The sequence below is a fragment of the Podarcis tiliguerta genome, assembly GCF_965153285.1.
Source record: "Podarcis tiliguerta genome assembly, chromosome: 1".
NCBI lineage: Eukaryota > Metazoa > Chordata > Lepidosauria > Squamata > Lacertidae > Podarcis > Podarcis tiliguerta.
Window position 1 is genome coordinate 79,826,746 of NC_139534.1, and position 12,286 is coordinate 79,839,031.

Sequence of the window (12,286 nt, forward strand, 5' to 3'; positions counted from 1 at the left end):
TGTGGCTGCTGTCACATGCTGACAGCTTCTAGGAGCCACAAGTGAGAACCGAGTGCAGGGTGGGGACCCAAGGTGGACAAACCACTCCAGAAGGAGCATGAGGTACTACCCTCCCCTAACAACCGCCTGGAAGGAGTATACCCCCCAAAATGCAATGGTTGAAGAGGCACAAACATAGATTTCATAATAAGTGGCAAATTAAACAACTGCCCAAGTATCTTTGATACTTGTGCTTTTCCAGCAGGTGCAATTTTGGCACACCTCTGACTGGCAAATCTGCTTCATGACATATGAGGCACTGTGCAGATGCCAAGTTGTTTTTCCTGAGTTTTGTTTGATTTCCTGATGCTATTGGCTCCGCTGTAACATCAGGGCAAGTCACGCACCAGCAGTCACCATGGGATGTTTTCATGTTCAAGTAATCTGAAGCAGAGGAGAGTTGCTGTAGCAATTTTGCAAACTGTTTGGGCGTTTAATTATGAGCCAAACTAAATTCAGTCAGTGCTGAATCCATTCCTGGCTACCATAAACGGAAATGTTATGATCTCAGATCATATAATGCTGCGTTTGCCATTGAAATTAACTTTCTAGCTATAGAGGGGCTGAAAGGTTGACCAAAACATGAAGTCATGACTGCCATCTCAGATGTCAATGGACATACTACTTGCCCAACTGGCAACACAACTTTTCTGCTATAAACTACCTCTTTGAAACACACTTGCTGCTTGAGGCAACAAATCAACAATGTAAACATTTAGAGCCCTTATTTATCAATATATATATATTTAGCCCACGCAAACATACAGAAGTATTATAATATTATAACACAGAAGTATTATTATCTATTGCAGCCTTTGCAAATCTGACCACCTCCAAATGTTTCGGACCACGACTCCCAGCAGCCTCTGCAAGTGCAGCCGGCGATGGGTGTTGTAATCCAGAACAACTGGTCGGCAATGGCTGATCTCCTGAGTTCAGTGGGTACAACTCTGGTAGCTGGGCAATAGGACTTACACACTAGCCCTTACTCTGCTACTTGGAAGTAACTCACAGAACTCAGTGACAGAAGGAGTTGTGGGAATGGCTGGCCAGTTAACCCTTTCCTCCACCTTTTCTGCCACGGTTCATCTCCTTTGTCCTCTGGAACACAGGCTTGAGGGCCAGGCGGACAGCTTGACCAGAAACATTTGTGCTATAGTACTTGCTGCAAACTGAGGCTTAAACAAATCTGCATTAAAAAGAAAAGAAAAAGAAAAACTTCCTTATTGGAATGGCAAATCCTAGTTTTCAAAGCACCCTGAAGCCAAGAAAGAGAACCAGCCAATTTGCTTCTTTCCTTTATCTCCTCTTAGTACAATAGTGGGAAAAAGAAAACATTCTCTCGACTTCAAAGAGTTTCTGCTGATTATTGCCAGACCGGTTATTAGGCTGCTTGAGGCTCCGCTCCCAATGAATACGCCTGGCTTTTCAACCGGGTACAGAAACGCGCGCGCATTTCCCTCCTCCTCACCACAAGAGGAAATCTCTTTTTTTTCTTTTCCTTTTTTATATAAAAAAGAGGCCTTAATGAATCCCATATGAGGAAATCCCTTTTCAAACCACCATGGCTTGGCCGCGCTCGCGATGCGCGCCGCGCAGCCCCTCAAGAGCAGAGGAGCAAAAGCATCGCCGCTTTAAGTGACTCAGGAAGTTAAACACGCGCATGCACAAGCACACTCACACGGGCCCTGCGCTCCAGAAGCGAAATTAGCGCGCTTGCTACGGAATAAAGCGGGGGGTGGGGCGGAACCAAGGGGTGCCTTTAAGATAAAAGGGTGCACTGGGGGGGGGGAGGGTTTTGTTTCCGGTGTGTGTTAGATCTTGGCCCAAAGTTGCTAAAAAGCTGGCAGGAAACAAACAGGGACCCGAAAGAAAGGTGGCTTTTGGAAACGAAAGCAAAACAGCAGCGCAGAGCTCCAAGTCTCCAAGGCTGGACAGTTGTCGCGGGAGGTGAGCGAGCTCCGCTTTGCAGGCGACGAGGCGGCCCGGGCGTCCTGCTCTTCCCCGCCCACTTGCTCCCTTCCAGCGTCGGGCCTTTCCTGCTTTCGGCCAGCGATGGCTTCCGAGAGGAGAGCGAGCGGCGAGGAGTGCCTGCAAGATGGCACCTGCGACGTGTGCGAGCCCGACGAGGCGCAGAGGGCCGTGCAGGCCTGCGAGGACTGCGGCTTCTCCTTCTGCGGGCCTCACGCCCAGGAGCACAGCCGCAAGTACGGCGCCCACCGGACGGCTGGCGTGGCCGCTGCGGAGCCGGCGGGCAGGGAGGCCGCGGAGCCGGAGCGGGTCGTCGGGGAAGGGGAGCGCAAGGCGGAGCGCAGGAAGTGCGAGGAGCACGGCGAAGACCTCAGCTTGTACTGCAAGGAGCACGAGAAGATCATCTGCGTGCTGTGCGCCGTCTCGGGCTCCCATCAGCAGCACGAGATCATCACGCTCAACGACGCCTACGAAGCCGTCCGGGTAGGGATCCTGAGCAGGCGCTAGGTGGGCTAGGAGTGCGTGGTGCCCGAAAGCCAGCGGCGCTCCTTTGGTTTGGATGCTGGCAGCATGGCACCCCGGAAAGCGCACTTGTTAAAGGGCTGTGGGCGGGGACCACTTCGGAAGGCGCGTTCATAAGCGCACTGGGAAGTTTGGAAAGGTTTATCGGGTGTTCGTTCATCTGGGTAGCAGAATTCACCAGTCCCACCCCTCTGACTGTGTGCTGTGGCTTGTGCACCCTTCCCCTGCCGCTTTGGAGAGTCACGAGAGCTTTGGTCCAGCTGCAGAGGAAGGACGGGGGCCAGCGGAAAGGGATGTGGCAGAAGTAGAGGCGGGGCCAGGAAGTGTCTGATGGCCCGTTTCTCCTTTTAAGAAATAGGCTCTAAAAGTGCTTTCCCCAGACTCCTTGTTAGCGACTTTCTGTTTGCCAGAAGGTTGTTGAATGCATATTTTCTGTGGCGCTATGGTCAGAAAGAACTACAGTTAATTGGTTAATTGCCTTTCGCTCCCTGCAGTAAGCAGACTTTATGATTGCAATGGTTCTCCTCAACAAGACCATTGATGGCAAAGTGGGAGCCCTGAGGATCATGTCCTGCAGGGATTGAGTGATTATTTAATTTCTATACCACTTAATCTCCAAGCGGTGTACAAAAAACTGAAACAACAATACAGGCCTTGAGTTGAGTTTAATCCTCAGTTATTAGAAAGTAGCTCTGAAGAGTTGACCAGAAGTATGTAGTGACCAAACTGCGGGAGGCAGTGGAAGACAGGAGTGCCTGGCATGCTCTAGTCCATGGGGTCACGAAGAGTCGGACACGACTAAACGACTAAACAACAACAACATGTAGTGGAAGAAGTTTGAGGGAATCTCCTTGAGTAAGGAATTTGGGTTAACTTTGTTGTAAAGAACCATGCCTATAGAGCCAGGTGGAAGCGGTATACTTCTGCTAAGGTTACCATCCTTCCTGAAAGAGCCTGTCTGTATTTCACATTGCTATGACAGGAAAAATTCAATGGGAGCAGCTCATCCCATAACTGAATACTATCTTAGGAGAGGTACACATGTTGATTTCCTGCCCATCAAGCAGCTGAGAAAGGCATGTCAATTTAGGGGGCGGGGAAGGTGGTTTCAGAATTGGCTTTATGCAGCTGTCACCACTGGAAATCTGGATTAAAATGTCTCCCTTGCTGTTACTTTCACTGTGTTTGGAACTTGCTTGCTGCCTGACAACCGTGTATGTTGCTACTGCAATCCCTGCCCCTTGTTTTTGCCAAATACATTTGGTATTTGGGAATAAGAACATAAGAGCCCTGCGGTACATTTATCCTAGTGTCCCATTTCCTGCAGTGATTATCCTGTTGCCTTCAAACAGGCAATAGTTCTCACTAGCTATTGTTATCTTGGCATCTGCTAAGTGTACACCGCCATAGGAACCTTGTGCACATGTGCTATGTGCTCATATGCAGCTCCCTCCTACGAGCAGGGAAACAAATCAAGAAGCTGGACTTAACCATCGCTTCCTTTTACATGCAAACTGGGAACTGTAGTCAATGGTTTCTAAACAACAGGATTATAAGCCAATTTTAACACATCACTTCCTTATCCTGGCTTGTTGGCAACATCTGACCTATTCTTTACTGAATAGAAACGGCTTGCTATTGACTGTGTAGTACATGGGTAGGCAAACTAAGGCCCGGGGGCCAGATCCGGCCCAATCGCCTTCTAAATCTGGCCCACAGATGGTCCAGGAATCAGTGTGTTTTTACATGAGAAGAATGTGTCCTTTTATTTAAAATGCATCTCTGGGTTATTTGTGGAGCATAGGAATTCATTCATTCCCCCCCAAATATAGTCCAGCCCGCCACAAGGTGTGAGGGACAGTGGACTGGCCCCCTGCTGAAACAGTTTGCTGACCCTGGTGTAGTATGTAGCTTTCAGGGGCTACCCATTCTCTTGCTGAATGTGTCTATTTCCTCTTGTGCAGGCAGGAAACAGAGTCTGAGAGGCCAACATTGCCATAGTCTGCTGTTACAGAATATTCCATGCAAACCAAAGAACAGCTGATATGTCTAATTTTAGGCTTTCTCTCAAACATAAGCAGTTTGTTTTTGGGCGATCCCTAGAAAAAAGTAGCTGTTCGCAGAACTGTAGGAGGTGTTTCAATGATGGTGTTAACTTTTCCAGCTGCCAAAATAGATTTGGGGGAGGAGGAGGTATTCTGCAGGCTTGCAACTTCCAGTGAGAAACAGACTCCGCTTGTTCTTTGTATGCTTTTAAAAGGACTCAGTGCATATAGATGGGGGTGGGGGATGCGGGACTTATTTTAACTTCCAGCATCTTTACTGTGTGCCCACAGAATACTGTGCCTTTCAGTTATTTAAAAAACAACAACAAAACCCCCTTTTGTTTTTTTCTGGGTGAAATACTTCATTTCCCTCAATATATTCAGGAAGACTGTGGAAAAAGAGGGCGTCTAGAGGACTGGTTGGATTGATACTTGTAAAACACACAAAACTGATGAACAAGTTTTAAGAAGCATTGCCAGTTTGGTGTGTAAGGAAGGTCTCCTGCGATCATTTTTTCAAAGCTTTGCAGCTTTGGCCATTTCTTCTCCTTTTCCTTATGTGGAAACTGAAGGGGAAAGTAATATGCAAACCATTCCTCAGCACCCTTTGTGGCTGATAAATAAGAGGAGGACTTTGTAGTTGACCATGTGGGCAATTGCATTGCACTTCTCACTGTCATGCTGCAAGTAACAATTTGTGTATTGGCAGTGGCCCTGTTTGTGCACATAAGAGTAAGCCACAGTTCCACACAAACTATGGGTTACCACAAACAAATTTTATTCTGTTTGCTTGAAGAGGAGCAAGCCATGAGTGCTGGCTTACTTGTAATGCAAAGTTAGTTTTGCTGTTTGTTTCCCACCTCATTCATGGTCACACCAGAGATCTGTGGCTTAGGCCACTGATATGATGATGTTATATGAAAATAGGCCACTGTGTGTAGTAAGTGGATTTAAATGTGACACGGGATGCATTGGAAATTTGCACAAGAAATGCCCTTTTGCTTCTTCTGTATAAATTGGCTCCTGGAGAGACACTTTGTGCGTAAATTGGAAAGAAGTGGTGGAATGAAATGTACTTAACATTGTATGTAGGGAGATTATGATGATGATGATTTTTAATTCATCAGTGGGTTGGTAAGACATATCCCTTTATGTAGTAAACTATCAAGAAGAATTTTTCTGTGTTTCAACTCAGTTCTCTGCGCTGTACTGATTTCTATTTGGGAGTTATTTTACGCATAGGAACATTTTTTTAAAATTGTGATTCTCTACCTGCAGTCTGAAGTGGCACAGTTCATTCCACCATCTTATTTCTGTTCTGCTGCCTCTTAAGAGGTGCTTATCATGCAACATTTAGAAGACATGGGCTACCTTCCACAAGTATGCAAATCAGAGTATCATGCCTGAGTGCTGTATGCAACATGTTGTGATGTTCAGACAATAATAAACTGGAAGTGGAACATTAGTTCTGCAAGGCTGGCTGGGGACAAGTTTTGCATGTTATTTAGACAAGAGATTCTCATATTTGCAGGCACATGGGAAACCTACTGACATATAACTCTGCCTCATCTGGATATATATGTTGTATGCTCATATGGTCATGTGACATTGCCATAGTCCTCACTCTTAGTATAGCTCAATCTTGAATTGCCCTCCTGATTATGCAAGCAGATTCAGTGTTAAGTGAATTAAGGGTTGGATAAGGTAGAAAAGAATCATAGACTTGGAAGGGACCACAAGAGGCATCTAGTCTAACTCCCTGAAATGCAGTAATCTTTTCCTCAACAAAGGGATCAAACGCACAATTTTGAGATTAAGAGTCTAATGCTCTACTGACTGAGCTAATGAAGTTTCTCTTGTGTAATATTGAGGTCATCACAATCAAGTTCCCTTGCAAGTTTGAACTTCTTATTTCATTAACTTTGTTTCTCCTCCTCCTTATTCTTTGCTGTGGAAGGGGGGCAATGTTTGAAGTGTTTCACAGACATTATTTCAGTAACCCTTATAACAACCCTGTAAGCCAAGTCAATATTGTTCTGGTATGGCAGATGAGGAGCCTATTAAGAATATATTTATTAGCCTCAGGCTACCATGACTAAGGTAGGTTTTGAACCAAGAATGACTTGGCACATGCACCTAGACTATATCCTAGAGCAGCTCTCATTTAATCCTTACAGTTGGTTTTGGTTTGTACAACCTTTCTTTCCAAGGTGCTCTTTTGGGCCAGAAATGATGTAAGATTATTGAATTTAATTTTTCTAAAACACCTGAACATGTAAGCCTGCACAACCAAATGTTTAGACTTGGATCTTTCCAAATGTTGGACATATGGAGCCGATTTCATTTTTACTGGCTACGATACATGAGTTAGCCATACATAGGAGAATATTTAAGTATTGCCTCACAGTCACAGGCAGCTAGTTTTTCGAAGCCTGCAAGGGACATGGATGTGGGAGTGATTGCCTTCATTGTTGTTGGAAAATGCTGAGAAAGTGTATGCAAATTGTGTATAACTACGGAAAGTGTGTTTCATTGGGAGCAGCCCAGTATAAATAGATCATTGTTTTGGTGACCGTTTGTCTTGGATGAAGTGCTTACCGTGATGTAGTCGAATTGGAAAGCTGCCAGAATTCAAACCTGATGACTATCTAGGCACCAGAATAACAATTTGCAAAAGTGTCCTATTATTAGTGGGTTTGGACATCACAAACCATGGTTTCTCATGAATGGAAGAAGCCTATCCTCTTGAATGTCTGCATGCTCCCCTTTTTCTCCCTGGTGTAACTGATGAGGAGTTCAAAAGCTTTTGCTTCTGATTTTGGTTTACAGCAGCCTAAAGCAGGGGTGGGGAACCTCAGGCCTACAAGTCTGAATGTGGTCCTCCAGGCCTCTCTGCCCAGCCCTTGAGACTCTTTTGAAACCACAACCCTTCACCAGCACTGGTCCACACTCTTCGAGAGTGCTTTTGCCTGGCTGGAAGCGCCCTTGGATTGTGATAACACCTCTTGTTTGCCTGGATGGAAGGTAGAGGTGGGCTGTTTTTGTGTGCAGAACCTCTGGCTTTTGTGTGGCTGGAGTCAGTGTTAGAAACTCAGATCTATTAGCTAGGTGTTGAATGGCTCCTTAAACCAGGGCAACAGTCGCCATATCTAGTTGCCATTTTAATAACAACAACAACAACAACAATAAATTTTTATTTATACCCTGCCCTTCCCGTTTCAAAAACCAGGCTCAGGGCGGCTAACAGCAAATTTAAAACACTTTTAGACACTTAATTATAAAAACGGCATAAAATACGGTATAAAAACATGAATAACAATAAAATTCAAAAATTGAAAATCAATTACCGTATTTTTCGCCCTATAGGACGCACTTCTTCCCCTCCAAAAATGAAGGGGAAATCTGGGTGCGTCCTATGGGGCGAATGCAGGCTTTCGCTGAAGCGTGGAGAGCGAGAGGGGTCGGTGCGCACCGACCCCTCTCGCTCTCCAGGCTTCAGGAAGACATCTGCAGCCTAGGCAGCCCTGCGGGAGGTCCCGCAGGGATGTCTAGGCTGCGGATAGCAGCCTCCTTCCCGGAGCGTCGGGCGCCCTGAAAGCAGAGCGCCCGGCGCTTCGGGAACACGTCCGCACCCTAGGCAGCCCTGTGGGAGGTCCCCGCAGGGCTCCCCACGCTGCGGATAGCAGCCTGCCGCCCGGCAGGTGGTTCGCCCTGAAGCAGAGCGCCCCTCGCGCCGGGCAGACACCCGCAGCGTGGGGAGCCCTCCAGGAGTTCCCCGCAGCGCTCCCCACGCTGCGGATAGCAGCCTGCCGCCTGGCGTGAGGGGCTCCCTGAAGCAGAGCGCCCCTCACGGCAGGCAGACACCCGCAGCGTGGGGAGCCCTCCAGGAGTTCCCTGCAGCGCTCCCCACGCTGCGGATAGCAGCCTGCTGCCTGGCGCGAGGGGCGCTCTGCTTCAGGGCGCCCCTCACGCCAGGCAGACACCCGCAGCGTCGGGAGCCCTCCAGGAGTTCCCTGCAGCGCTCCCCACGCTGCGGATAGCAGCCTGCTGCCTGGCGCGAGGGGCGCTCTGCTTCAGGGCGCCCCTCACGACAGGCATACATCCGCAGCGTCGGGAGCCCTCCAGGAGTTCCCTGCAGCGCTCCCCACGCTGCGGATAGCAGCCTGCTGCCTGGCGCGAGGGGCGCTCTGCTTCAGGGCGCCCCTCATGCCAGGCATATATCCGCAGCGTCGGGAGCCCTCCAGGAGTTCCCCGCAGCGCTCCCCACGCTGCGGATAGCAGCCTGCTGCCTGGCGCGAGGGGCGCTCTGCTTCAGGGCGCCCCTCACGCCAGGCAGACACCCGCAGCGTCGGGAGCCCTCCAGGAGTTCCCTGCAGCGCTCCCCATGCTGCGGATAGCAGCCTGCTGCCTGGCGCGAGGGGTGCTCTGCTTCAGGGCGCCCCTCACGCCAGGCAGACACCCGCAGCGTGGGGAGCCCTCCAGGAGTTCCCTGCAGCGCTCCCCACGCTGCGGATAGCAGCCTGCTGCCTGGCGCGAGGGGCGCTCTGCTTCAGGGCGCCTCTCACGCCAGGCAGACACCCGCAGCGTCGCGAGCCCTCCAGGAGTTCCCTGCAGCGCTCCCCACGCTGCGGATAGCAGCCTGCTGCCTGGCGCGAGGGGCGCTCTGCTTCAGGGCGCCCCTCACGCCAGGCAGACACCCGCAGCGTCGGGAGCCCTCCAGGAGTTCCCTGCAGCGCTCCCCACGCTGCGGATAGCAGCCTGCTGCCTGGCGCGAGGGGCGCTCTGCTTCAGGGCGCCCCTCACGCCAGGCAGACACCCGCAGCGTGGGGAGCCCTCCAGGAGTTCCCTGCAGCGCTCCCCACGCTGCGGATAGCAGCCTGCTGCCTGGCGTGAGGGGCACTCTGCTTCAGGGCGCCCCTCACGCCAGGCAGACATTGGCCAGCCCCACAAGCTCGGGGGACAGCAGGGAGGCGCAGCGCCGCCACCCCGCTGTTCCTCGACCTGGTTCGGTTTCCCGGACCTGCTTTTGGGGGGGAAATAAAGGGGAAAAAAAATTTCCTTTATTTCCCCCCCAAAAAACTAGGTGCGTCCTATGGGACGGAGCGTCCTATGGGACGAAAAATACGGTAGATAATCCCCCGGGCTAGCTGGCCGAATTGTTTCTACTTGGGCCAGCAAGGAGGCCAGGGGAGAATTAGCTGTGGGGTCTCAGAGCGTGTGATCTTCATAAAAAGGGAGGGGGAGCGAAGAGAAGGGAAATAAAATATCAGGCTGAATTCAAATTAAAGGCCAGGTGGAACAGCTCTGTTTTACAGGCCCGACAGAAGGAGGTTAAATCCTGAAGGGCCCCAGTCTCATGGGACAGAGCATTTCACCAGGTTGGAGCCATCACTGAAAAGGCCCTGGCCCTGGTGGAGGATAGTCTGACTTCCTTAGGGCCCGGGACCTCTATTTATTTTAGGGCCAGATAGCTCAAAAGTCATATTTTCCAATACATTTTGGTTCCTATAATTCATTATGATTGTGCAGATAAAATATAGCAGATGGAATTCTTCAGGATGGGATATATTAGTGTGTGAAAGATTAAATGCCCCCCAGGAATGCACCTCCAGATGGTGGAAACGTCAGGTGCCATCCTGGCGCCCTGGCAACTTCACTTGGTGTCAGGTGGCCAATAGGTGCAAAATGCACCTTGCGCCTGGCTAAATTCAAACGCTGGCTGGAGTGTAACCTTCTGCACAAAGTTAAGAGTCACATCCATTGCTCCAGTCTATTTTGCTTCAAGCCCTGCCCACCTTTGCCTCTCAGCCACTAGTGCATGGTCTCCAGAATGTTGCATATGAGTGAGGGAAGGCAGCCTTTAGGCTTGAAGAGCTTCCTCACCCTTGGTTTACTGCTAGGCCCAAACCCTAAATTCTGATTAATCTAACTGTGATTAGTGGAAACAAGCCAGCTTTGTAAGTCGTGGTTTGAAGCTGGCTTGTTTCAACAAACCAGCGTTAAAACTAACTGCAGCTTGCCAGAGTCAGACAATGCGGCAGGGTGCGACTAATCGAAAATGGAAGTGAAAGCTTCTGAACAGCTCCTCAGCTGTATTGGAGCGGTGAAGAGGAAATGAGGGAAGGCAACCCTAATCTTGTTCCATCATGATAAAACATTGTTTTAGCATGACATCCTTATATAGATACTGAAAAGTCCAAAATATCTTTCAGGAGCTAATGCCGGATCTTTTAAGTTTTGGTTGACAAATACTGAGGATAAAATTCAAAATCTCTTTTCAGGAAATCAGAAAAAGGCAATCTAAACCATAAGTCATGTTAGGAAGGACAGAAAAATACTAAATAGTCCAAGTGTGCCTCTCTGAATTGCTTGTTTCACCACTGGGGCCTCCCCCATCCCTTAGCTATGAGCTGCAATTTAGTTTTGGAGAGAGGATAGTTCAAGCAAAAGTAACAAATATTCCCGGGATTCTACAAGTGCTTTGCGCCTTTCTTGAAGTGTGAACTCTTGATTACTTCCTTAATTAGTTCTTTCCGTCTGCTCCATCTTACAATTGGAAGCACGGAAGTGCAGGATTAAATTATCGGGCGGCCAATACCAATTACAGAAAATAAATGAAACATGGAGCCAGGTCACCATTGCCTAGCATATTCTCAGCACGGCCTTTACGCTGAAGGGTACTGAGTCACGCCTTGCAGATGGCTGCCTTCTTGACTTCGGTGAGAGGTGAAAAACGCTGAGCATCTAACAGGATTTGAGCCTGCTTGAAGCTGAGCCATGTGACACAAGCAATGAATGATTTGGCCTGTGCAATTGCATTTAATTTTCATTCCAATAGTTTTCCCAGTGCTCTTGGCAGAGACATTTCTTCTTTGTGGAGACCTCTGCTTGCTTAACCTCGGTCCCAGAAGAATGAGTGAATGTATTCAGGGGCTCATAGCAACTTAGCTAATAGAAAGTGCTGAAAGATTGGTGCTCCCCCTCCTTTCCCCCCTGCAAGCTGTCTTGTGGAAATCCTTGTTGCATTTGTAGAGTTGAAAAGAGTCTCATGACCCTTGCCCTCTTTGTCTTTCAGAACAGAGAACATGTGGACCTGAAGGTGGCCATGCTAGATATGGTGGAAAGGTTAAAGTTCAAGTGCGCAGACCCCAAAGTAAGTTAATAAAGTGCCTGCTGCCTTTTTTTTTTTGTCTTTTCATTCTCCTTGAGAAAAATGCTTGCTAACGACTATCTGCACATTACATTAAGATCTAATTAAGCCTGTCAGTCAATTTTTTTTTTTTGCCAGCTTCGTATGTGCCTAGAGATAAGTAGTCTCTTTCTCTCTCTTGCCTGCCTGCTTTCATTTTATGGCTTGAAATGCACAATCCATAATTGTCTTCCCTAAACAGCATATAATTATGGTTATGATTTTTTTATATTATTTATTTATCTCATCCGTATACAGCCCTTCCTCCAAGAAGATTTGCATAGCATTTGCAGCTTGAGCCTATTGTAACTTAGGACACCTTTTCAGACCCAGTGCCTACCTTTAACCCAAACACAGAATTGGGGACCATCTTGTTAGCGTTTAAAACCCATATATTTTCGTTGTGATAGCATTGCTCTTGTTGCCCACATTAGGCTGCAAATCAGTAGTGGGTTGAAAATCAATGTCGTGCTGAGGTATGATCACAGAATCATAAGAGTTGGAAGGGGGTCATCTAGTC

General features: G+C 48.5%; 1 protein-coding gene across 2 annotated transcripts in view; it reads left to right on the forward strand.

Moving 5' to 3' along the window:
• The first annotated feature begins 1,684 nt into the window (after nucleotides 1-1,684).
• Nucleotides 1,685-12,286, forward strand: part of TRIM44 (tripartite motif containing 44) — an 86,052-nt gene continuing 75,450 nt past the window's right edge. The window contains exons 1-2 of one of the 2 annotated variants that reach the window (XM_083442260.1): nucleotides 1,685-2,493; nucleotides 11,653-11,730. In XM_083442260.1, coding sequence (XP_083298386.1) covers nucleotides 2,095-2,493; nucleotides 11,653-11,730 — 477 coding nt within the window. In that variant the 5' untranslated portion in view covers nucleotides 1,685-2,094. The remainder of the gene's footprint in view (nucleotides 2,494-11,652; nucleotides 11,731-12,286) is intronic. The other variant, XM_083442261.1, reaches the window with a different exon arrangement.